Source organism: Phaethon aethereus, assembly GCF_964289735.1.
Source record: "Phaethon aethereus genome assembly, chromosome: Z".
Taxonomy (NCBI): domain Eukaryota; kingdom Metazoa; phylum Chordata; class Aves; order Phaethontiformes; family Phaethontidae; genus Phaethon; species Phaethon aethereus.
Window position 1 is genome coordinate 54,808,448 of NC_138577.1, and position 27,508 is coordinate 54,835,955.

At 37.9% G+C, this 27,508-nt stretch overlaps 1 protein-coding gene across 1 annotated transcript in view; it reads right to left on the minus strand.

The window, feature by feature from the left end:
• MEGF10 (multiple EGF like domains 10) overlaps positions 1-27,508 on the minus strand; it is a gene marked incomplete at its 3' end in the record, with an annotated part of 76,798 nt that overhangs the window by 4,228 nt on the left and 45,062 nt on the right. Inside the window, exons 12-21 of the mRNA XM_082013096.1 lie at positions 24,489-24,591; positions 14,791-14,937; positions 12,438-12,572; positions 11,935-12,063; positions 8,750-8,878; positions 6,918-7,046; positions 4,207-4,335; positions 3,377-3,613; positions 1,944-2,071; positions 1,652-1,775 (exon numbers count right to left, since the gene is read on the minus strand). Coding sequence (XP_081869222.1) covers positions 1,652-1,775; positions 1,944-2,071; positions 3,377-3,613; positions 4,207-4,335; positions 6,918-7,046; positions 8,750-8,878; positions 11,935-12,063; positions 12,438-12,572; positions 14,791-14,937; positions 24,489-24,591 — 1,390 coding nt within the window. The remainder of the gene's footprint in view (positions 1-1,651; positions 1,776-1,943; positions 2,072-3,376; positions 3,614-4,206; positions 4,336-6,917; positions 7,047-8,749; positions 8,879-11,934; positions 12,064-12,437; positions 12,573-14,790; positions 14,938-24,488; positions 24,592-27,508) is intronic.

Below are 27,508 nucleotides of genomic sequence, written 5' to 3' on the forward strand. Positions count from 1 at the left end.
GGCCATTACGTTTCCCCCAGTTACTCTTGAATAAGCTGAGCCTAATAACTGCTGTTTCATTAAAGCATATTTTTTGTCTGGATGAATCATATCTACCAGAAATGCATCCCATCTTGACCTGAAAATCTCAGGGTATGCAAAGTTCACTCCAATTCTTGGTATTTTGCTTCAAAAGTTAATCAATCCCATCGTGTTGACTAAGGTCACTCTGTTCCAGTCTCTTGACCTGCAGGAATGCCTAAACACCTAGTGTCTAAGCCTAAAGCTTTGCAGTTACCTGTCAGTAACAGATTTCTCTCAATATAAATTCCAATATAAACATCAGCATTCAGTAAATGTCTTTAGAGACCTGAAACTTACTTGGTTACTAATCCATTTAAATAGCTTTGATTGATGTTATGGAGTGCTAATTTTTTAATCAGATTGTACTGTGGTACTATGCTAGAAGCCCTAAAAAACCCTAAAATTATTTTATGTATACAATATCTCTGTAAACAAAATTCATAATTTCCAAGAATGAAATTACGTTACTTGAGAAGACCTAAACCAATTAATTTTATTCCTACCCCATCTTTATTTATTAGATCTCACATCAGCTGTTCTGTTGTTTTTACCAAGACTAATGCTTGGGTCACCAGCCTAGTGTTACCCAAGTAATACCATTTGATCTTCTAGAAAACAGACATAGTATCAGCATTCATCCAGTCTTCTAGGTTCTCCCTGTTACTCGAGATCTACTGCAGTGGGTCAGCCACAGCCAGTATCTCTTAGAAGTCCTAAGTGCTAGTACAAATGCTCTAAGAAAGTCTAAAGTTGAACATTGACCATTATGACTGAAACCCTTTTCTAAAATACCAGATCTGAGTGTAAACTGTGGTTAGACCAGGACTGGGGATGAGCAGAAAAAAACCCAATGCTGCATACTGTTGTTCTGATTCCCAGAATCTGATACTGAATAAGGATCAGAAATGATGATAATTAGATTATCTAAATTATACTGGCACTGAAAGTCGCTTTTAAGGCTTTCACTGGTAGGAGATATGGTCAGTGCAATCCAGCCTTTTCGGAATGCATGAGATTGGGAAAGGATGAAAAGACGGTAAAAGACAGCATAAAGCAGGGTACAGCAACTCTCACCGCTTCTAAGGAATTTTGCTTCTTAAGGACAATGCTCTGTCTTTTAGCAAACAGGAGGCTTAGCTGGGAAGATGCTCTTAGAATTTACATCTGGAACAGCTCACATGATGAGAAACTACTTTTCAGAGCATGGATTCCAGTTGGTGGGGATTAAAAAAAAAAGGATATATGCAACCTCTGATTTATTTAATAAGAATATGTAATTTTTGCCAAAGCACACCCTTATTGTTGAATACCCACTGTTTTATGAAATTAATTATGAAGCTAATATTTTTATAAAAATCAGATATTTTGCATATCATATCTGCACTGGGCATCAGACTGATTCACCATTCCTCACAAGGAGTCACTTTTTTATGTCTAAGGGTGCTGCCTTAAAGAAAGGTCCAACCCATAACCCTGAACCTCACACACAGTCAGACAAGCTTGGCGTTACCCTGAGTGGAGAACCAGGAAGACATCCCTCCTTTCCAATCCATCCTTCACATTCCCCTCCTTTCATTTTTTTTCTTACCAAGCTCATTGAGGTAGCCACCATGTTTCCAGTCTGCAGGCAGTGTTCCTGTGTAATCCATGATGGTGCCTCGTTTTCCAGGTTCCATATTTTTCAGATTCACAAACAGTTGATTGTTTTTTGCCTGTTTAAAAGGAAGATGGGTAATAGAAACTGAAACAGATGGGACGTGGCTGAATTTCCAGGTGACAATCAGGGAAAGCAAAAATAAACCAAATATGAAACATTAAGGAACAAAGTAAAAAAACCTAAAGCCTAATTTACACAAAAGCATCCAGATTTTTATCTTTACCTTTGCCAGAGTCAGTCTGTCAATGTTGTTGACATGAGGTGGGGTAGTGCATTGAGTTAGAGTGTGATAACTAGGGTTAGAGAAATAGTGGCTGTTAGCATTTCCACCATTACTGTGGGGCATGGTTTCTAAAAAGAAAAAGAAAGGACAATTAACAACTAAAAATAACACATTTCCCTCTCAGCATATGTTTTTGACAGTGACACACTGATTTCAGTATCTGATTTAGAGTCTCTTGAAAAAATCTAAAAATATTGCATTTGTTTAAAGAAATTAGAGATACAGAGCAGTAACTGACTAGTCATGTCCTCGCTTTCAGCAAAGAGCACTCACAAGTGTTACTCTGCTGTGGTCCCTTGGTCTCTTTTGCCTCTGTAGTCATAGCATTGTCTGAATTATAAACACTTTTACCACCAAGATCACAGCAACATTTTCTGGGCCTTCAAGAGCACCACCTTTGCTGATACATCTTTCTTGACTCTGACAATTGTTTCTGCTGGCTGCTTTACCTGCTGCCTTCCTTAATAGCTGTGTGCAAAAGACAGCATTGCCTGAAGTTTCATGTACCCTCTGCATCCCAACTCACATGCACTTTCACAGGTCAAAAACTCCTGTTTTGTTTCAGGAGCATTGCTCCTTCCCCTTATTTGTTTCAAACTCAAGCCTGTCTGCTGTCTGCCTCTCTAGAGAATCTTGGCACAGCTAGTGTGAAATCCTGATTTTCTACAGCTATAGCAGTCTTCCTGCATTCAAGCTGCTGGCATTGAAGTCTCAGTAGAAACCATATTTTGCCACACTTTCCGATTCTGTTTAAAAATAGGCAGAGAGGAACAAAAACGTCCGTACTTCCACTGTTTAATGCAGAAAAACATTTGAGGGTGCAATATGTTGCACAGTAAAGCGAGGTATATGGTAATTTCTTCCTTACAATTAACACATTTTACCAAGGTAAGCCACCTTCATAATATCAAAAGCAGAGATTACAAAGGCTGTGATGCAGAACAAACTAAGTAGCTATAGATGCTGGGGCAGCATCCTTCTGAACTTGGGTGAACCATCACTGATAGCTGAACGGCAAGCATACAAGTCTACCATTGCGTCCAACTGGTCTCGTGTGCCAGCTGACCAGCACCACTGTCGGTGTGGTCTCAGGGGCTGCTCTCCTGCAAAAGGCAGTTGAGAGCAGTATCTTAGATTTCTTCTTCCTCAAGAGGGAAACCCTCTCCTGCCTCTCTTTCCAGGAAGGCTTTCCAAGGCAGAATTGTAGATAGCCTTTTTAAAACCGAGTATGTTCCTGCTCACAGCAGCCCTTGCTAATGTGAAAAGGTGAAACACAAACTTTCAAGCCCTGTTAGGGGCAGATCTCAACCCCTTCAGAGCTCAGCTAAAAAAGTACGAAGTCAAGAGACAAAGAAAAAAAACGTGTCACTTACCTGAAACGGTATAATCTGCATTGATAACCCTCATAGCAGGGGTATATGTCACTGCAGGCATATTTGTTTCTTTTCCTTTCTGCTTATGTCTGTAAACGATGAACAGCACTAGCAGGAAGAGCACAACCAGGACAAGAATGATGATGCCTGCTATAGCCCCTATCTGGTAAGAATCAGCAGGGATGGCAGTACTGGTACGGCTTAAACTGTTCAAGTTTCCCACTATAATTACACCGGCTGAAATACAAGAAGTGAAAATATGTGGCATGAATTCAGAGGCTTATATGTCAGGAGCAGAAGACAATATTTCACTTCTAAATCTTTCTGCTAATTAAACTGTATTTAATAATGCCAAAATAGAACTATGTCAGAAACCAATGTGAAGACAATCCTTGCGTTAAGGAAAAGCATTCATCTTCTTCACAGAAAGAGATAATTTCATGGAGTTGAAAAAGTAAGAACATTCTATTGGCAAAAGCACAGAGCAGGTAAAGAACATGCTCTGTCAGCAGCTTTGGACAGTGCAGCACTGTAAAATATTCCATGCACTCTACACTTGAGTGCTTTGCTCCAATGAACTATCACTGAGGCATCTAACACTTACAAAATCTACAGAACATATGTAACTTAATAGAATGTGTGTATTTAAACATGTGTGTATAATGTGTGTATAATAATGTATACACGTGTGTGTATAATCCCCATGTGTGTATTTAAACACACATGCCTTACCAGATTAATTTAATGAATGATGCAGAGATGGAATTTAATAGGTTAATCTAATTTTTATATAAAACAATTACAATAATTTTATTGCATCTAGACTTTACCTTGATCACATCTGGCCCCTTTCCAGCCTGGGCTGCAGTAACATGTTCCTGTGATGTGGTCACAAGTCGAGTTGTTCAGACAGTCACATATCTGCCGGCATCCATACCCATATGTACCTTGAGGACATTCTGCACAAAATAAGTGCAAATAAAAATCACAGTCAGTATATTTTGGTATTACAGATGTACAGTACCATACATGGTACCATCTGTTTCTAAGTCCACACATTTTTTGTACATGGCCGGCAGATGGCAATGTGTAATTAGTAGTAGACCTCCAGGGAAAAGATTTTCTTAAGAGGACCTCTCTCTCTATATGTGTGTGTGTGTGTCTATGCGCAGGAAAGGAGACGGGAAAGGAGAAGGAAAGTGTATTCAGAAGTGATTTTCCTTTATGTGTAATGTTGCTTCCACTAAAGCAGTGAAATTAGGAAGGAAAAAAAAAAACAAACCCAAACAAAAAAAGGTAAGTGTAGAAGACAGTGAAGAAATGCGCAAAATGTGAACAAAGTGTCAGTTCCACACCAGAACGTCAGGTCTCCCAGGTTACTCAGATCCCAGCACTTGAAAAGTCACACAATCATGTGAGTGGAGCGAGACATCTGGCTGGTGTAATGTCATATGAGGGCTGTGCTGATGTGGTAAAAGAGCAAGAGATAAGGGCCATAAGAATGAGTCAAATATACACCATACATTTATATAAAAATAAAACTGGTCCTAGGCTGCTTATAGCATACTTTGATACTGTAATATATACATTGAGAAACTACCTACAGGAAAAAAATGCTATATTATGAAGAGTAAATTCATTGGAATAGTTTTACATGATTTTTCATCTCCCGGAATTATTTGAATACAATAATTAATTACTGATCAAAGTGTCTCCTACATTATGTAATTAGCATAGTAGAGAAATATTCTACACTGATATAAAATTATTTCCTTTATATTGCCACCTCTGTTACAGTGGGGCTTCCTACATTATTATAGTTCTGATGGTTTGAGGAAGTGTGGTATTTCTTCACCTTCTGACACTCGATTTTCTGAAATCTGTCAGGAGTTTTGTAACTATATTAATTTGTTGGGTTTTTCTGTCTTTTTAAAAGAATCTGAATCATCTTTTACATATTCCTATTTTAGAATATTTTACAAGATAATGTAACACAACAAGTGCCAGAGAAATGTTCTTGCAGTCTTAATAAATCCAGACTCAAGTGGAATTTCATGCTTATATACCTTCTCCTTCTCTTGGTTGCATTCAGTAAAACAAGATTATAACTACTGAAGTCAATGGCTGGGCAAAAACCATCATGCCATAATATATTTTGGCATTCTGAAATCTGAATTGGAATGAAAAGTCCATTTTTAAAACTGACATTCAAATTCAGAAATACTAAAACATTTAGTTAATATTGTTAAATAATTATTATCAAATTATAGGATAAAATATAATATCCATAAGACATGAGTAAAAAGTTAGATTTGCCAAAGTGCTCAAAATTATTTTTTTATATCATAACATCAACAGAGGATTTAAAAAAGTTTATCTTTTCCTAAACATTATTGCTCTTTTGAAGTGAAACATTGAAATCATCAGAGTAGAATAAGAACATTTAAATAGCTAATAATTACATGTTGCCAGTATTATTTCATTGAAATAAATATATTCCTCTAAACCATTCAGATTTTGTTGCAACTGTATTTTTCTTAGGAAAAAAAAAAATCCACTTCCAAATTTTTAGTGGATCTACCATAAATGGTGATTAGTCTTATAAACATAACTCCCGTTGCACCTGGGGCTAGACCCACTGCTGAGGGAAAAAAATATATATGTTATTATATATAATATAGGGACAGTAACCTCCCTTCTGTTACAGTGCTGACAGGTGTGACACATCCATCTCGGCCACCGCACAGCCCTTCAGATCCAGATGCAGCTACATCAGTCCTGTTTATAGGCAATACGTAGTGCCCTCCGCACATCAAAAGCAAAGCCCTGTGCACGACGCTGATGCCAAAGACAGATTTAAACCTTCACAATAGCAGGTTGAATGGGCTGCTTTGCATTGCAGAATAATGCATGAAGTGTGGGAGCACCACTCTGTAATGTTACCAAAAGTTGGACTAGCAGTTCTGTGCTCATGAGCTTGATTATTCTTTTAATGTTGTATAACATTATACCAGCATTGATGTCAGTGGTGTTATTCTTGATTTTCTTGGGTAAAGAATCACACACATGTGAAGACAAAATGCCATCTATTATGCTTTTATAGTCCAATTGTATTGTAAAACCACACTGCAAACATTAATTTTATCCATTAGGACCTTATCTTCAGTTTTATAACTATTAGTTTTCATTGTGGTTTATGCTAATGACAACTACTTGGATTCATTTGTTACATTTACATGACAGAGTTGTTGGGGGTTTTTTAGCATTATGTCCAAAGCAACTAGAATGTAGTACAAATGCCTCTTACATGTAGCTACAAATTGAAAGAAACAGCCATCACAATCATAATCAGTCTTAATAACTAATTTTGCATGGTTTTATCTGTTTGGAAAAAACCTCGGTCCAACTCCTGAAGCTCTTTTCCCATCAAAATTCCCACTGAAGCCAAGAGGTTGTATCACAATGCTGTCCAAAACAGCAGAGGTTCAGCTCAGGGTTCAGTATTTGCTATCGGGCATGAACACTCCCCGTCCCTACTCACTCTGCTCGCAGTGCTTCCCCATGAATCCAGTGCGGCAGGTGCACTGCCCACTGATGTGGTCGCAGTCGGCTCCGTTCTGGCATTGGCATATCAATGCACAGTCCTTCCCATAAAACCCTAGGGGACATCCTGCAATACAAGGAAGGGGAGGGGAAAGGGGGTGAAACAACCGCTCTAGAAACAAAATGCAAATATTCTGGTTAAGTGTGTTACTGAGAATTCATTTCTGTAGCCCTGCTACTCAACAAGGCATTCTATAAACTCAATAGATCAAGAGCCAGCCTATTTTAAGTGGTTTAAAACACACATTAGGCAAAAACTACGTAAAAATGAAGCTGGGAAATTGTGTAGACAGCAGATGTTCAGAAGAAGGCAGCAAGAAGGACTCCTCAAAGAATTGGGTTTAAGAAGATATTTGAAGGAAGAGAAAGAAGGCATTTTTTGAACCAGAGCAGGGAGTCGGTTCAGTGATGAATTAACCTTCATACATATTTTCTGCACAGTTGACGTTGAAGTGTAAAAAAAATAAAAATAATAACATATTGTATCTCAGCTCCTCAGAAAGATACCATTTCAGTATGAAGAAGACGTATCACCGCAAGGAGATCATTATTCACCATCAGGAAGCAAAATAACCATGATAGCTGACAGCTGAACCGGTATAGTGAATGTCTTCCAGGGCTGCATCCATATGGCCCTATAATATATCTGTTATTTCCTGCCAGTATGACATTATACAGTTGAAAAAGGAGAGTTCTCATTTTATGAAAAACATGTATTTAAACACTGAATGCAACACACAGTTATCAGTTTTATTTTTCTTGAGTTTGAAGAAAATGGTTGTGCACAGATTACAGACAGTGGGGGTGCCTGGATTGAAAAACCAAATTTAAGCTGTAATATGATAAAAATAAGAATCCAACTTTATCTATATCTATCTCTGACAAATGTTTATTTCTCAAACTTTGTATGAACTCTTAACCAGCATATAATGAGTGCCATATACCTACACCCAGTCACTGCACTGCTTGTATCTGTATTTTAGTAAAAAGCTCTTCGAAAAAAACAATCAGTATTATTGTATTAATTACACAAAGAAAATTCCAAAACAAGTTATAACATTACAGTCTAGTGAATTTAAGTTTCCAAGCTCTGAACAAAATAGTTCCTACATCAGTATGTCAATTATGGGTGCTGAGCTTGAGCTGTGTTGCAGTTGCCCCCGGGAGGCAGCAATTACAGACGTGAGATGTACTGCATGATCACTCTGGAGTGACAGCTGGGCTCTGCCTCAGTAGACCACAGCCACAGCTAAGCTAGAAGCTATTCCTATGGCTTCAGTCAGCTCTGTGTTATCTTACAGTCTTGGTTGTTGGGTCCCTGCTGCTAGACTACTTCTTGGGGAGGTTTCAGAGAAGGAAGGAGTTAGATGGTACCATCATCCCACCCTGCGGGGAATGCCTGCAGAGCGGACACCGTCCATGCTACAGACTGCAGCCATACCCACACATCTGCAGCGGTAGCATCTGAATGTCAGCGTCATTTATTTTCTGTGTGCACATGACAGACTCTTCCACAGGGATGCCCAGCTGCAGCCAAAACTTGTCTTCCTCTGAAGGAACGCTAAAGAAGAGCCCAAATGTAGAGGCCAGCACCCTGCCAGTGCTTATACAGTGGCCTCACCTGCAACCGTGGAGCAGAAGATGTGTTGCATCTTCTGGATCAAGAAAGGTTAGCACCATGGGAAGAAATCAATTAATAAATGCAAAAATACTGAAGGAAAATTCTGTCACTGATTTGTAGACTGAGAGTGGACAACAAGAGTCACTTACTTTGTGTACAGTAAAGGCCAGTCCATCCTGGGGTACATTTGCACTCCCCATCGTAGGCACTGCAGTAAGCTCCATTATGGCAGTTGCACGTGTGGATGCAGTTTGGTCCCCAGTGGGAAGGTGGGCAAGCTAAAACAACCCAGAGCAATTAATTAATCTCAAATGACAAAGATCCTTCATACCATGAATAGAGCTGCTTACATTCACATATGAATGTAAACAAACTGCTTCATTTGGGGTTTGTTGTTTTTCTTTTAAATGCATTTTTTTGGCTGCTCCATTCTGAGCAAATAGCCACAGTTTTTTTTAACTAAGGAGTCATTTTAGTCTAGATAAAAGTGCTGAAAAAGATTAAATGTGTGAAAGAAACCAGCGATACATACTTGATATTCAGTAACTAGGACACTCACACCAGCTTTCTCATAGAGAAAGCCATGTTATGTTTCCTTTCTTTCTTTCTTTTTTAACCTGCAAAGAGTTCAGTTGAGCACAGTCAAGGGGATAGGCCTTTAAAGCCTCAAAATGAAGAACAAAGAAGGTTGAAACACATCTTACGGCCTATAGCTTTAGACCCAATACTAAACTTACTTGTTATATTGCCACTGCTAGATTCTACATAATTGCCTAAGTGTGGTGCCTATAATCAGGACAGTACCTTAATCAAGTTGCTTCTGTGGGTCCATTAATCAATATAATATTTCTAAAAAACAAGTAGTTATCTATGAAGTAGAGACTTTTTTTCACTCACAATCATGTCAACATGTTGTGAGATACAATTTTACTGACTGCTTTGCAAATGTCATGGTGAATGAATTTGATACTATGTGCTACCATTAGAATAGTGAAGTGGTTCCAAAATGCTAATTACCATTCAGAGACAGCAAAATATAGTTTTCTTCATGTCACAGTATCACTAACTGCAGAGGGTACTCTAAGAATAGCCCCTCTCTGCTGATTAGGATTCACATCTTGAAGTTTTTGTTTCTTTAGTAAAGAAATGCATAATTTAAAAATAGTTTTTTGGAAGTACAACATGAGTATTTAATAGGAGAGAAGAAACAGATCAGACATGGAAGCCTTAACTTTATTCCTGTGTAAGTTTAAAAGGGCTGATAACTCCTTACTGCTGTGTACTGATTTGATTGTCCAGCGACCTGACTGAGAGAAATAAAAACTCTTGAATCCTTTAAATGTTTGCTTAATGACTCATCTATGTGTGGGCTGTATTTTTGCAAAGTGCTATCTTTGCCCAAATTTCACTTCAATAAGAAATAGACTATGTTGTATTGAAAAAAAAAGTACTAAGTTTGTTTTTTGTTGTTTCCACTTCAGTTGTGCCTTATAATGATTTTTATTACTGTTTTTTGTTTGAAATTAGTGGTCAACTAAGAAGGAATGTAAATCACATACAGACGAAAGGTTAGAAGTTCAAAAAGGTCAGTAGTTCCAAAAGAAATTAATGGAATCATTATTTTCCATGTGAACGAAAGGCCTTTATACAAAGCAAATAAACTTCCTCTGTTACAGTCCATGAGCACTGCCTCAATAGACGCTTCCATTCATATTCCTGGCACCATTTTCTTGTTATTGATTCAGTGAGTAAGTCCCTCCTCCTCCTAAATACCCCTATTCTGCTACTCTCCCAACTACCTACTTATTTTACCATAAAAACAGGGACCTTTGTTGCTACTGGCTTCCACAGGAATAGGCCCAAGATTTATTTTGGTATCATATTGAGTTCTGCATGCTAATCACTTGGCAGAATTTAGCCAGCAAAGGTTTTTTTCCAAATTGCCCAGATGTTACAACACAGTTACAGAGCCAGTTAACCTGGCCCAGACAAATCATAAATGATATAAACCAATGAGGCATGTTATTAGGAAATGCACCTCCCTGGAAACCCCAACACAATGTTTTTTGAATTTTGACATATCAGAGTCTGGTACAGCTTCTTTTATTCATAAAAATGGGTTGACAGAAATTTTGGCATGCGTGTGTTTCAGACTTTGTGGATTTTGGTACCTTACGGAATTGGATATGCTTCTTGTGAGAATTTTGCTTCAGATATTGCTTTCCTGTCATTAGTAATTTGCACAGACCCAGCAAGGCGTCTGGAGAATGCCTAATTATTTAATAAAATAACTCTATGAAACATAATAAAATTAGGGCCTAGCCCTTCTTTTTAAGTCAGTAACAACATCTTTAGTGAGTTTAGCATCTCAAGACAATACTCATTAAGTGAGGTAGAAGGACACTAAAAATGTGTATCTGTGAAACATTTATAAAAGAAAGAAAGAGAAAAATCCATCAAAAAGTTATAAGCACTTAAAAAAAGTCAAAGTGAAAAATTTCTTTAACAAAATGTTCAAATGTTTAACAAGAATAATGATGGTCTCGCAGCCAGAGCACTAACTTGTCTTTGAGAAAATCCTGCCTTTGTTCTGAGCCTCACCAGTAGCTCTCTGTGCAATTGTAGCAAGGAGAAACACCCTATAATTCAGTGCCTCAGCTCCTCATTTGTAAAATAATACCTCTGTAATTCGTAAGACTGTCCTGAGGATACAAGCCCTAGGATGTTCACAACAATACTGTAATAAGATGAAATAATTACAGACAAGCAAACAACAGCTCAAGAACTGTCTCTGCAATGCAAGATTCATCAAGTCACAGACTTTTTCGTGTTGGAAGAGACCTGTAGCATCACCTAGTCCAACATCCTACTCAAAGGATCTTCAGCCATGATAAATTTACAACTTCTTCTAGGCTGGAGACTTCAGAGCCTCTCTGGACAGTTGCTGTGCTTGACCACTCTCACAGTAAGGATTTTTCTTCTTCTATCTAGTAAAACCCACCCTTGCTGCAACCTGTGAGCACTGCCTCTTGTCTTTTCACAGTCCATTTCTGAAACAAGTCTGATCCAGCTTCTCTACAGCTCTTCATTGGGCAGTGAAAGACTGAAAATTGATCCTTTCTGTTGTATGTTCCATCCCACTTATTAGAAAAATCATAGTGTAAATGTGTTTCTGATAATGAATGAAATGCAGAAAAGTTTAGGATCTTTTCATTGTATACGATGAAGTCTTCAGTTCTGACTTAGACAGTGTTTCTTTACCAAAAAGTATAAAATTTAAGTTGCTGAACCCTGACTACTTTTTTTAAAAGCAGGAAAAAAAGCTGATACTTACGCTGAGAGCAGTCACTACCAATCCAGCCAGGGTAACACTGACAGGATCTATCAATAGGATTACACGTTCCATTATTGGTGCAGGTGCATATTCCAACACAGTTCTTGCCAAATCTGCCACTGGGACATACTGAGAGGAAGTTGTCAGAATTAGAACTCTTTAGTAATCAGAACAAGATTGTATTTTCTTTATTTTAAGAGAAAGCAACTGATATTTGGGTCAAAAAATGTATTGCTTAGTATAATGTTAAAGTAAGGCATTATAAATTCTGATAAGCCCATTATACATACTCATTGTACAAATAATACAAATAAGAATACAGTGGGTTTCATAGGTAAGAATCAAATGTTCAAACAGATTAAATCTTCTTAAGGTTCCTAATTTATATACTGCACATACTACCACAGAAATTATTTTTCGTTTTATAGTTTCCAAGTGGTGGAATGAAAATTACTACAGTGCTTGGTCTCTGCATCCCATAGAGTCTTTATTACAACGTGTACCTTCATTACAGAGGGCTCCTGTAAATCCAGGTAAGCAGTCACATAAGCCAGTAATATGGTGACAGGGACCACTGCTGTGTACACACTGGGGGCATGTCTGGCTGCAGCGGTGTCCATAAAACCCAGGGGAACAAACTGGAATCAGAAAGAACAAACTGTCATTGCTTCCTGCACTTTCTATACAGGCATGAACTACTCTTCAGTGCACTCCTTCCTGACTTTGAATTAGTGCTGCTTTCTAAATACACAACAGTTGCAATGCTGGTTTCATTATTCATACAGTTCAATACTTTATACTCACAAAAGGAAATTTGCTTGCCTTCCTCAAAGGTTTACCATATTCTAGTTAGTAATGACTTAGTTGACATTCTGTTACTTGTCAGGCTACACTGTACTTGGGTTATGTTTGAAATGCGTATATACTTTATGTATTATAGACATTTGGCTATACATTGCATGTCCACCACAACATGAACATCTTTTAAAGCATATTTGAAGAAAAGCAATTTAAAAAGATAGAGTGGATACTTTTATCTGTAGATGAGTAGGGTCATCTTAGACCTTGACTTCATATGTATTTTCTAACTTGGAATACAAATGGCCATTACTTCACTGAGAAAAACATACAAATGTTTTCCAGTCATCCTTTCATTTAGGCACCCACTGTACTCATTACGTGGTACAGACAGCTACGCATCACCTACTTTTTAGAGAACCTGAGCCCAGAAATAGAGAGTTGGTCACTTAATTCTTATGCTGAAGGCACTAGTTTCTTAAAAAAAAAAAGAAAAAAAAAGGGCGGGGAGGAAGGCTGTTGCATAAAATCCCCTTCTTTGTTGCTCTAATCCCTTCTGGCATTTATTTCCTGATAAATTAGAGTATTAGGTAATGCATCAAGAGGAATACCTGTTACACAGCCGCAATTAGCACTGCAAAAGCTAACTTGGAATCTTTTCAATATTTTAATTTCATTCAAGATTCCGTCTTTTAATTATACTCTTGATGCAGGTTATGTGGCCAGATCTCTCTAGAGAGATTAACTTTTCCAAGTGAAACAGTGCCAAAAGGTCTTCCTGTTTACTGAAAAGGCACTTGCTGACTGGGATCCAAATTATTCATATGACCTTTGTCTTGCCGGCCTCCAGACCGTGCATCAGAGAGGGGGTCTGAGAGCCCCCGGACTGGAAGCACAGTTCCAAAACACAGGGAACATTTTTACATGTAGTATTATACTTGGTCTGCCTTTGGATTAACTGATTAACTGCAAGGCCTTTAGCGATTAGATAGTGAGAATAATTACTGCACTTAGTTTGAAATGCTTAAGGAATACTAACGCCATACTAATGTGGGATTTAGTGGTGCCATAGGCAATCACATTCTTCAGCTTGAAATCTTGCCATTCCTGGACTGTTAGGCTTTCATCCTCCTTTGGTTCTTCTTTTACCTTCTAGTAATCATTTCATGTCATCTCCTGCCTTTTAAGTCTCTTTTGGAGGACCTAGTAGCATCTCCACTTGGCCTTATTCCACCTGCTTCTTGACCCTGTTTCTGGGAGACCTCCTCTCAAAACAGGGCTACCCTCCAAGTGCAGAGGACTTACCTTTCTCTTCTCTGAACACCTTTCCCTCACAGCTTCAACAACTCCAACTGGAGACAGCTAGTCTGCTGTCAAACTGTGACAAATCTTCTTGGGAGGGCAGATATTGTGCACATCATGTTATTTTTGCCTCCCTGTTTCTGGTATGATTTGCCTAAGTTCATCTATATCTCTCTTCTGGTAACATTTAAATTTTACAGAGACAAATTTTTCAAATGCAACTATGGGTACCTATGATATCCTCTACTTACTGTGAGGCCTGATCCCACTGGCCATTCTTTGCTGCTTCAAAACAAGTGTGAAAAAAAGCATAATAATTAAGCCAATGATTCATACCAGACTCAATGGGAAGCTAAGGTTTCCACCTTCTGGAACTCATGCATGTTTTATTTACTTACCAAAATATGTATTACAAAATTAATGTTTGTCAAACACATTTGGAAATCCTTGCCTTTAGAATGGAATCCCCTACTAAACTTGCCTCTTAGAAAATTGCGTGCATAACAACATCACGGCACAGAGAGTGAATAAAAGTAAAATTGTACCGTAACAAGAAAAGCACTACTAGTTGCAATCATTTGTTAATTTCAGATAACTCTTATTTCTGTATAGTCATACGTTTTTCCAAAATCTCCAATCAGAAGTGTTTCATAGTACTTCATACTACAATTAATAAAGCATTATGGTATTATATCATATGTATTCTAAGTAAGGGATGGAGAAACAGAGATTATAAAGCATTTATTTTGTCCTTACTTCTCTGACAAGTGGTGCCTCTGTATCCTGGTGCACACTCACAGATTCCATCATCTGGAGAGCAGGATGCTCCATTTTTGCAGTAACAAGACAACGAACAATTTGGACCCCACTGTCCCTCAGCACACACACTGTCACAGTGAATGCCTGCAACCACAAATGAATGAAACTGTCAGCCTTTGTAAAGAGCTCTTATGCATAGTTAGTTTAAACCTTTGGTCCTCAGAGAACTCATTTTTAAAACACAGATCACAAAACCTGTTTATGAAAATACCACTAACATCAGGAAAATAGAACAAGGTAAACTTGCATCCCTGCTCCTGCCTTCCCCTAGAACAGTGAATTTCTTTCGTATTCCAGTTTTGAAGAGATGTACATAAGGCCTGATCCCGAGTTCTGTAACAGGAAAGCACTTCTGCAGATTTACATGGAACATAAGAGCTCCATGGCATGCTACCTCCAGGCTTCCTGCCCACCAATACTTTGGGATCTATAAAGATGAATGCAAACCTCTTGCTAGCATAAAGACTTACATAATTTTCCAAGACCTTTATGCATATAAAAATGTAAAAAGGTCCTTTATTCCTCTCACTTTCACCACTTGTGTCAATAAAGAGAATCAAAAGTAGAAAGTAATTTAAATGCAGCAAAAGAATGGCTTTTGCTTCCTCCATAATGGCTGTTTCAAAACAGCAAAAGCTTATTTTCAAGTTTTATGTTAGGGAAATGCATGACAAAAGGTACTGCAGAAACTTTTCCTTCTGGATGTAAAAATTCTTAAGGTCTGACATAACTTTGTGTAATAATGGGGTGCAGGACACAGAATGATTTCTAATTAGTGGTGAGCTGATTACTACTAAGCCTCATACCAAATGGAAAAATGTAGCGCACACAAAGGGTTTCCAAACACACCATGTGAGCATTCCAAAATGCTTAGCTGCAACAGTGTTAAGGATGCTGGTCAGTCAATGCTTTGTCTAAGCACTTCTGGCATAAAATTGATTATAAAATGGCCACAACCTGAATCCCTATACATAAATCACAATACAAACCACTAATTATAATCATCCAGTCATAGCATGTTTTTTTTCCTTTGCAATGCAGCAACATTAAATATAACTTTCCTGTTTGTTTTTTCCACTATCTGCTTTTAAAAAGCACGCTGCCTATTAAATGCCAGCAGGCACCACTGTGGAACTCAGACCGTATTGTGTCTACAGTACTCTGCATTAACAATTAAGTATTATTGTAGCGCCTCTACTGAATGAAGCCCTTCGTAAGGGAAAAGTGGACGGAATCCAACCACAAGCACGTCTTGCTTTGTAAGTATTTCCAGCAAAATATGCCACAGGTTTACTGGTTGCCAGAGTCCTAAAAAAGCAAAACAGTTGCACATGTGACAAGAAAAAATCTTTTAACTCTGAAGAGCAAAACCTACTGTTCATAACAATACTGAAAAATAATTACACTGTTTACTGACAGACCAGACTCAGAGGTGATTCCTCAACCCCCACAATATGTGCTTTGTAAAGCTGCCTATATCCAAAGACTAACTCTAACTAGAGGAAAGGTGAAACTCCAGACACTCATATTGTTTGTTTCTCTGCAAGGCAATCGACAGATTGAATAATCGAATATGTGGTTCAACAGGTTGCACCAACTAACGCCAGCAAGGGAGAACACACTTGCCTTTTAGAATCCAGATGCTAATGAGCAGCAGACAGCACATGGGCCACCTAAAAGCCCTAATTGTACAATGATTGATCATTGATGTATACTGACCTAAAAGAAATTTATTGTCAAAAAATGAACGGCTTCTTACATCATTACTTTTGCATTTTTGCCTGCATAGGCAATGTCATTCTCCTATCTTCATCTACATTTGAGAGGCATTGTATACTTGCTTCTCCATAGCCTGGGTCAGCTTTGTCATTAACTCCCTATTTGCAGATAAATAGATAAAAGAGTGTGGTTTGATTTTGAGAGATGCTGGTGTATGTGAGCAGGATGAGATCACAGCTTTTTTTTTTTTTTTTTTTTTTGTAACAAGACCACTTTTTTCAGATGTGTAAGATTGCTCTGCTTGAGGTTCCCAAATCTGAGAACTCAAGTTTGTAAGTCTGTGAAAGCACAAGCAGACACATGCTGAGGATTTCAGAACTGAGCCTGGCATTCTGTTCATATGAGTGTTATGTGTCATATCATACATTACTTCACTCAGTGAACCCTGCTAGAGAAAAAACATTTTTCGCAGAGTCTTACTGGGTTTCAGTGGTGTTCAGTACACAATGGTCACTATTAACAAGTCAGCGGTTGCCAAGAGTTACCATAGTGCATTATCTGAGATTATGTAGACCAGTGACATACAATAACACCAGGCTCAATTATATCGTCTTGATCTGTGCACAGACGATGCTTTATGACAGCATGGTGTCAAAGGGTGATACTGGGCACACTGGCATAGAAAAGACAATGGGACCCATGATGCATAGAGCCACGATACTTAAAAGAGCCAACAACTACCACTAAAAATGACAAAGGAAAAGATTCCTCCAGTGAACATCAGGGAAAATTATCCATTAGGGAAACCAAAAACGTTATCTTTTCTTTCCCACTTTCACCTCTTGTGAGGAGGTAGTCAGGTGAAGAACAATATCCCTCTACTGAGCAAAGAAACAGTGTATCCTAAGTATCACTGAATAATAATTATGACAATATACCGAAAGTGCTGCATATTACTTCTGTTTCACTATAAAAGGAATTTTATTACATTCACTCTTGATCATAAGCAAAACCAATTTCACTTGTGTGTGTGTCAAGAATGAATGTAGCAAAGCAGAAATCCTAATTCATTTCATGATTTATTGCATCTCTACTTATAAAAATAGTTTTAAATCTTACTCACGTAGATACATTCACAAGGCACTTGAAAATGAGAAACAGTTTCACATCTTACTGGTGTAAAAATCACATATGTGTATTTTTTAAAATGAATAGGTAAGAAATATCAAAAGGATTAAAAAATAAAAAAAGAATGTTTCACACTCTGATACTTTATACAAAATTTCAGCAAAGCAAGCTATGCTTTTATAGAAAAGCTAGAATTAGTGAGGAGAAAGAAACATTTTTACTAGAAGTTGGAAAGCAAGATTAGACCCAGCTTTTACAACAATGGTACTGGCTTATGATTGCCACAATGTCAAGTGAGTATTAATCTCTTATGAGATAAAATTGTTTCTGATAAATCTTCATGTTAATTTTGATACCGATAAGGATATCTGCAAGGAAATGTTTTTGCCAGAGCTATGGACAAAGAGCTCTTTGATGGCCTTCACAAGTTGCTAGGCAATAGCTGAATGGTCCTGATAAACTTCAGCTAAGCTGCTCTGAAGAAATGCTCATGCATTTAATGCCCAGTGCTTTATGCTGGGGGCCTCACATCTAAATCAGCATTCCCCCAGCATTCATAATTGCATGAATGAAGTAAATAATTCTTTAGGGGTAACAGTGTTTCTGCCCATGCTGGTGAAGTGTTTATGTACTCCCAATGATACATTTTTAAGTTGAGACTCAATGATTCATCCAAGTCAGATAAACGGAGACCTAATTTGTTTTACCACTTGAAGGGGAAAAAAATCTACCAATTATTTCTTACAATCTTCCCAGGTAAATTTATTACTGGACTAAGTGCTATTTTCCAGCTTTTAATGTTTCAGTTAGTTTGATAAAAAGTTATCCAAACTTCAAAAAGAATTAATTTTTTCATCAAGAACATGGATTTGCTATACAATTTACCTTCACAACACATGGAACCTTCCAGTATAGTTGCTCAGAATTAAAACCTATGCTAGAATTTTTGTACTTCCCATATGTCAGAGCTAAAGTGGATATACACAGCCTGAACAAGAGAAAGATCAAACCTTCAAAACTTGGGGAAATCTTAGTGTCATTAAAGCTGATGATATATTTCCATTATGGTCCAAGATCTCACCTTGATCACCTCTATGCAAGGAAGCTGAGACTTCGGATGGTGAGAATTGCTTCCCTACTTGTCTGTCAACTGATGAATGAGCAGCCCAAAGAAAAGGGAGAAACAGCACAGAGAAGTGGTCAAAAACTTCATAGGCTCTATTTAGAAGTACCCTCATTGTCTTTAAGGGAAAGAAGTACCTTGCTCCCTAGCTGAAGATAGCCAGACGACTAAATAAAACTGTCTCAAATTACGGAGCTAACGGAAGGATCAAAGATTTTTTTCTAGCAGTTCAGACTGCTGCTTCTTCACTGTGGCAGCAGAAGAGTTTGTGACCGCGAGTTTTGGTAGGAAGCCAGCTACAAAAGCTTGTCAACAAAAACAACGCTGCATCAGAGTTTGAAGGCAAACATCAGTATCTGCAAATTTTAGTGGAAGAATCACTTTTGAGATATCCCCAGAATCTTCCTGAGGGCCACACTGTTGCTACATACTGTCATCCACTCCAGTGATGCTCTTCTTTTCATCTACCGCATTTTAGGTAGCCACAAGAAAATAATACTTCTCCTTTCCTTATCTTCTTGATAGGTAGAAAATAAATGTACTTCATCTATTGATTTAAAGGTCTTGTTCTAAAAGGGTGATATTTCTTCCACATAAAGACCCACTAAAACTCATAGGCAAGAGAGATGCAGACACAGTGAAGACCAGATGTAGGGTAGGCCAAACCTCTTATGGAAGAATTCATCTCCCTAAGTTTGGAAAGTAAGTAAGACATTTACCATGACACAGTGCCCACACATGATTTCATTTTGCGGCACACTGAATATTCATCAGAGTAGGACCTCGTGCTTCAGGCACCCAGGGGAAATCATCCAAGGTCGGGAGGAACCCATGTACATGCAACAGATGCTTGGCTTGGGTGCACCAGGGCACCAGCACCACGTATGCTGTTCCAGCAGCAGCTCGTTTCTCAGTCTTAAGGTGAGGGAGACCCACGACAGTACTCTTACATCTTTTTTCTTCTATGCAGGAGCGAAAAAGACTACATACACATTAAAAGCTAAGGAGCAAGGCAGAGTTCTGGTTCATGCTTCCCAGGGGACCTGGTTATTTGCCTCAGTGGGGCGGGTGTCAGATGGCAGTCCTCCCTGTTATAATCCAGCAACAAATGTGCCTCTTAGAAATAATGTCAGGAGCACATGGAAAGACACAGCACTTCCTCACAGAAACAACACATCTGGTGATGGGCAATCTGACTAGCGTCAGCAGGTGTCCAGCACAGCAAAAAGTCACCAACACCCTATCTGCTGTAGCATATGGATGAATATTATGCACTCTGGTAAAATGTAGGCTGATATTACTGCATCTGTCTTTTCCATAAACCAATGCTATTGTTTTTGTACAGATAGCAGACCGGCGGTATTTCATAATCCCTGGCACTGCATATCCTTTAAATTGATTTTACAAATAACAAATGTCGTATCAGTATGACATGACATTTCTTCACCAACAGAAAGGTCCAGCAGAACTGCACCCAAGAAAGCACGACAGTACGGTGTTATCAGTAACACCCACACTACTGCAATGAAGTAATAAACAAACTGTCTGGAGAAAAACTTTTGCCCTTTTTACAGTGCTTTAATGTGAAATCTCAGTTTGGAAGAATATGAATTCTCTACTCTTCTAGGCAATTTGGAAAAATTGTGTTTTGACAGCTGCTTGCAGAACAGATAAGATTAAGGGATGAAATTAACAGTTACTGTGGTGCTTGCTGGACTGTGGTCATTGAGCGAAGTGGTAGAGGTGGCTCTTTAATGGAAGTTAACTTGAAATTTTGAAGTGGGGAGTACATTTTCTGCATTTTTCTTCTGCTTTCTATTTTAATCGTTTTTACTCTTTTCCACTGTCTAGCTATTGTGTTCCCTCCAAATCAAGAAAAGTTATTTATAAGATAGAGTGAAAATGTCAAGGGATGAGAGTGTTTGGGACAGACATCATCCTCTGCGTGGGCGGATGTTTCCCGTTTGTGCCATCCTGTCATGTGGCTCCTGGAACGTGATGGAATGGTCAGATTGCCAGGAAAAAAACATCACCCTTAACTCTTGCTTTTCTAAGCAGAATTAAGCTGCTGTATAGGGAGCACTTGATGTAAACTACAGAGAGGGTAGTATTTCTAACAAAAGTCCTATAAATGAAGTCACTTTTGCTCAGGATGAAAAATCTAAATATCCTCCTAGGCAACAGAACCTAAATTAAAACCAGAAACCCTAAACCAAAGCAGAACCTAATTAAAACCAATTTTAATTATTTCTTGACTTTTATAAAAGCACATGACAAAGCAATAGTCAAGAACTGAACCTAGACTTTTGTTCATATCTAGGACCTGAGAAGCAAAAGATAACACCCTGGGCACGTTAAAAAATAAAGAAAATACTACTTAAAAAAAAATAAACCATTTAGTATCTTATTGTTGACCCAATGCTCTGCTGCAGCAATATCTGGAGACTGAAGTGAAGAGTAGGCTGTGAGCTAGGCTGCCCTTTGGTACAGGACAATAGCATTCGTGCCCACTTCAGCAGCTCAGAGCTCCCTCACTACCCAAGGGAGCATGCGCCGCACTGGGCCAGTGACCCCCCTCCCCATGCAGTGTGTTTCCCGATCCCCAGCATTATGGTACAATTGTGTCATCCAGCAATGGAAAAAATCTTCCACCCTTCGTTTATTTCTGCAGAGTTAAATAAACTATTCCCTCTGATGAAACTCCCTGGGGAAAGTGTAGACAACTGCTCTGTTCACAGGGCTGAGAAAAATACTACATTTAAAATATCTTTTTGGAAACTTCATATAATTTTGGTGACATCAAAACATTTGGAGAAGTTTACCTTGGATTCATCAATTTATTCCTGTTGAAAAAGAAAAAAGACTCTCAAGTTTGCATTTTGAAGCTTCTTCAAATGTATTTATTTTTTAACACTACCCTCCCAATGTTTTTTAAAAAACTAAATCCTTCATTTGTGTTGGATAAGCATCAGACTGATCCAAAAATCAGTTTCTCCCTCTCTTTGTTACTTTTGGCAGGCAATACTAACCACCAAAATTAGTAAGTCTGCTGGTTACTTTAACAATCTAACAGAAGAAATCTAAGCTATTCTAACATAATTTGTTGCACTTTAGTACCTTCCTGTATTTTCACAAATCCTCCATCTGCTTCTCCACCTATTATGCATACAAATATGTATACAACCTCCTTTCTTAATCCTACAACCTAATGCTATCTCTGCAATGTAACATTACAGTACAGCTTTTTGAGAACCTGTTTCTAAAGTATTCTCTCCTTTTTTTAATCATTCTAAATATAAGTAACTACACAAAGACCAGATTCCTCAGGGGTATTGGTCTGACATGTGAAGTGTGGGAGGAGGACTTTTCCAGACACTGAGTATAAAGCAAACTATGCCGTTTATGTCATATTGTGTGTCTAGACATCACCAACATGTTGCAACTAGTCTGTTACACATGCTGTTGTGATGACATCATTCAGGGATGGACACTAAATTTTATCTGTAATCATGCATGAAGTCCCTTTCTCGTGAAATCTTTTTACTTTCTAAATATGAAGATGAAGTAGGATTTCACTAAAGGCAAAAATACTGTCTCCTTTTCAATACCTTAGTTCAAGCACAGTCAAGGTTTGTGCTGTGCTCGAAGCCTTTGTTATGTCCTTGGTTAGCTGCATCACACTGGCCAGGTAATTTTTATTACCCGTTACAAAAAGTTGCTCGATTTTTAGTATGGCCTTTCAAAACTACCTATTTTAATCTGGCTTCACTCATTAACATAATTTTGGCCTCTGATGATTTGTCTCCATTTTAGAAAACTCAAAAGATGTATTTTGAGCAATACATCTGGAACGTATGAACAGCACTAACTGCCTACACCATGGTTGCTCAAGATCAGCAACTGTTCACATGTTTTTAATGTGGGTATTCTTTGCTTAATACATTTATTAATTTAAGAAGTAAAATTTTGAGCAGATCCATATAAAAGTTTGAGAAAGTGTGTTCAAACACACACACAGTGTTAGCTGAAACTACCTGCAAGTAAGAATAGTCATCAAAGGCCATCACAACATCACAACAAAATAAACACAAACCCAAAGCAGTGTCTCCCAAAATAGTAATAGATGGCATAATGCTAATAGTATTTTTTTTATATAATTCACTCAAAACCCCCGTCTTATTTTTGTACTCTTGTGGTAGTCATTTCCCAGAGGTATCTGAGTGGCTGATGCTAAGTCACACTGCAGCTTGTGGGAAGAGAATAAAACCAACAGACTCCTGGCTCAGTTAGGTGAGTGCTGGCTCTGGAAGCCCCTCTCTTTCACACTGAAAAGGGTGACAACAGGGAAACCCAACAGTGAGACAGGCCTTCTCAAAGAACTTGTCAGTAGCTTAATACACAGACAAATTGCACAAGTAAGAAAGGGGTTTGGTCTTCCAAAGCAAAGCAGGAGCCCTTCCTGCCCACATCTGTATCCTGTACAGACTTCCACTTCCTACCTCCCAATAATCATAAAAGTCATGTTCATCTGAACAGAAAGTAGAAAGAACACCAGGTAAGATGTGACCAACTACAGCAAAACAACTAATGATTTACTAAACTTGTCAAATAAATGACTTTGCTGCAGATTGTCTGCTTATCTCCATCTACTATGTCTGGAAGCATCAGGGGAAAAAGAAAACAATTATGTCATGAACCTGCAAGTCAGTTAGGAGAAATATTATCTTACAAATGAATGAGTAGATAACCAATAATACTAGGTTATATCTGAAATCACAAAAAACTCCTTTCTTTTCACAGTAGAAACATGCTTTATTCATTTAAGGTGTGTTTTTCATGCTGACTTCTCATATTAAATGGAAGGAATCCATACAGACAGTGACATGAAATCTGACCCTCGCAACATGACAGTATCACGGTGAGACACAAAGTCCAGAACACTCTGAGAGGGCCAAACTTACAGTGTCAATTAATCCTTATTGGACAGAAGAGTTTTCCCAACACTTAGAGCTTAGAAATCTATGTGAGAGCTAAAACTGCCTCCCAGGGATAAAGGGAACATTTCATGATAGCTTGTCCTTCTGCATAGCTGATCGTGTTTTCAAAAAATCTTGCTTTCCACAAACAAGAAAGTGCAGCAACAGTGTCAAACATGAATTCTGATGAATAATTAAATACATAGTTCTTAAAACCACAATGAGGATGCTGGAGAAACTGTGAAAAAAGTGCAACAATTTTCATAAAGAACAAAATATGTGCGGAGAAACTTAATTTTCTCAAAAGTTTGAGGAACTCAGATGGCAGCACAGCTTCTGCACTACTTATGCTCTTTTTGCCTCCGTGAGCAAAGCTTTCTGAGTTCCTGGATGTGATGCTTTACCTACCAAAGCTGCCAGAACAACCTTGAATATTTACAGTTATTCACCACTTTCACAAGGATTCTTACTGTGGAGGCACCCAAGTTTTAAGATTTCCCCTTCTATGCCCAGTTTTCTGTGGATTCCACACTCAACAAAGTTTCTACACCTGTGAATCACAGAAGGGACACTGGCCCTTTTCTCCTTCCAACACCACACACTCCTCCTCTACCCGCAAAACCAAAAGGCAAGACCAAGTCCCACCATAGTGCAAACTCTCGTCATACTTCATGCAGTCTCTTTTGTACCTGACCATCCTGGTAGACAGCGACAGTAACCCGTGGTAGGATGACAACCGTCCGCATGGCTGCAGTCACAGCGTTCAGCACAATCCATACCATATGTGCCGTCCTGTGGCAACAAAAAAAACCCACAACCCAGAGATGATGACAACTGGGAGTTAGAGGAGAACAAGTTCTGGTCAGTCCTGCCTCAAAAAGCAACCACAGATCTCTCATGAATCCGTAATCCACTTTCTTAATATAAAACGCATCTGGCTTTTGGAACATTTTAGCATCCTACATTTTCATTCTTTGATTTGAGAGGGGAAGATAAAGAATTAATTACAGTCTCTTGAAAAATCCCAGATTAATGCACCTGGAGATGGTGATTCAGAATATACTGTGAGAGACTGCAATTAAAGCTGTCTTGTACTGTCCTTGTAATTTCCCTTACAGCAGTGTTCCTACTCCACGACCTGGGGGTTCCTCGATGGGAAAGCAATTCAGCCTCCCTTCTGCCTCAGACCCTGAGGTCTCTACGTATTGGTCAAAAAGGACACCACATAAAGCCACAATTTCTAAAAAAGAGTAGTAAAACTTTAGATGAAAGTATATCTTCAGTTTTAAGTTTATTGCATAAACAATACAAACTGTATCATTTTCTTTGGATTAAAAAACCTTCCCTCTGCACTACTGCATGGACTATGTCAAAAAGGAAGCTCTTTTGCTCTGAGAGAGTACACAAAACAGATTTTTTTTTTTTTGGCTATGCAACATTTTTTGAACCAACAAGAAAGATTGAAATTACAAATTGAACATCCCTCTTGGTGTATTCAGCTGTGCCAAAAAAGCACAGCTGATTTTCATGGAACTACATCTAAACACTTGAATTTGCCTCTTCTTCCATAGAAGATGGCACATACATTTGGGGGCGAATCCACACAAAATCAATCTGAGAAACTGAAAAAAGCAAAATCTTTACAATTGCATTCTCAAAACAAGGCAAAATACAACAGTAAATTGATCTTACAGAAAAAGTGTCAAAACCAAATTTAAAAATGTGGAATAAAGCCAGTAAAGTTTAAGGTAATACTTTTGGGGTTACCCACAGCAAAGACAAAAAAGGAAAAAAAACATGGTAGGTTTAAAACCCAATTATTTAAATTCCAGGCTAAAAACTGGTCTCAGTCACATTAAAAATCAGAATAAAACCTACAAGAAAATCCATCTGCTGTTCTTTGATGTTCATGCCTACATTTCTACCAGTTCCACATGATTTAGCTATTCAATTCCCAGTCTTTCAAATCTAAAGTAGAACAAAATCTTGTATTACTTAAGTATAAGGAGGCCTTTGCTCATCTCAACAATACAATTTTATGTAGAGAAAGAGAAAAGATTAAGAATTTCCTTTGCATATAATCAGATTTGGAAAGAAAGAAAATCCTCAAATATGTTGTTGAAAAGCAGTATTTTTAGTCTGCGATGTATTTGGACTGAAGTTCAAACTTCAGGCAAATCTTGAGTAATAATCTGGTTGGTGATACTATTTTTCTGAAGTTATTGAAACAAATTGAAATACATTGAATTAAATAAACTCTCTGCTCAAACAAGAAAAATGTTCAGACAACACTGGACACATTTTAATTAGTTTTCTGCTTTTTGTAATTCTCCTATTCTGGAATTTTGAGGCAGAATATACATTTGAGATATATAAATGTTTATGGACATCATTTGACAGAGAGAGAGCACGCAAGACAGGGAGCATGGGCATGCTAAACTATCTGATATAGAAATGCTTTAGGCTTTATTTTGCTAAATTTGGAACAGTGAAGCAAATGCCATGAAACAATACCTATCTTTTTTAATAAGCCAGTTTTGGAAGAGCTAATGAAGAGATCTCATAGTCCTTCAGAATCGGACACTAAGTGATAAATAAATTTGCTTTAGAAAAAAGAAAAATTAGTCTTCTGATGGAGATATGCTGTTGGAAACACTGCATAAACATGCACAGATGGTACTCTAATCAGTTTCCAGACTCATTTTAGAATTTGTTTGCCACTTTACTCACTGTACCAGTGTATGCCATACCTCATCTTAAAAACAAAAACAACACTCCAAAAAAGACTTCTGAGTATTCTGAGAGAAGTTCAACACAACAAATTTTCATTCAAAACAAAGGTGTGGTTTCCAGTCTTATGTTGTAGTTCAGCTACTCCTACCATGTTATTGCACAGCAGAGCTAGTCCAAACTGACAGAAGCTTGAATGTGGTATGGGAGGGGAATTTACACAAGGTTTATGTTCAGTTCAGGCGATTCTTTTACCATTATATTAAAACCAAGAACCTGCCATGCAGATAGTATTGTAAATGTGAAGAAAAAACAGTGGAGAGGAAAAGGAGAGCAGAGAGAAGTTTATTTAAAAAAATGAAGTTTCTTAAAAATTTTCTGGAAAATTAAAGTCCATCTTCGGAAAAAGACTTTTCTTTGGAAAAGATGGACTCTGGAAAACACCATTTTTCATAAAATATTTCATTTTTTGTGTATGAAATGTAATTGAAACCAAATAGTTACATAATAAAACAAATAATTTTGAATTTTACCTTTTATAGAATTTTGAAACTACATATTTTTATGGCTTCCCCAAACCACAGATTACAAGGTGGAGAAGAACTGATGAGGAGTGTGCCTTTGTTAACACAGTGATTTCTAATTTTGCATTTCTCGAAGTCTGGGAGATAGCGGAAGCCAGAGCCTAAATAGAAAGGCAAAGGACTCTCATGGGACTGGGTAGTAAGAGTGCCTTCTCATGACTGACTGGGAAGGAATGAAAGCTCTTCATTCATACTGCACCATAGATACAAGCTAATTTAATTAAAATTACATTGTTTGATATGGAATATATTTTTGATACATTTTTTCTGTCATAATTTTTACTTACAGTAGTTTAACAGAAGCAGTTTAGATATCATTTGATGCTGATACAGAGGGAAAAATTTAGTTCTGTGTTTTTCAAAAAATTCTAAAGGAGCTGGTGAAAAGTTTGGGG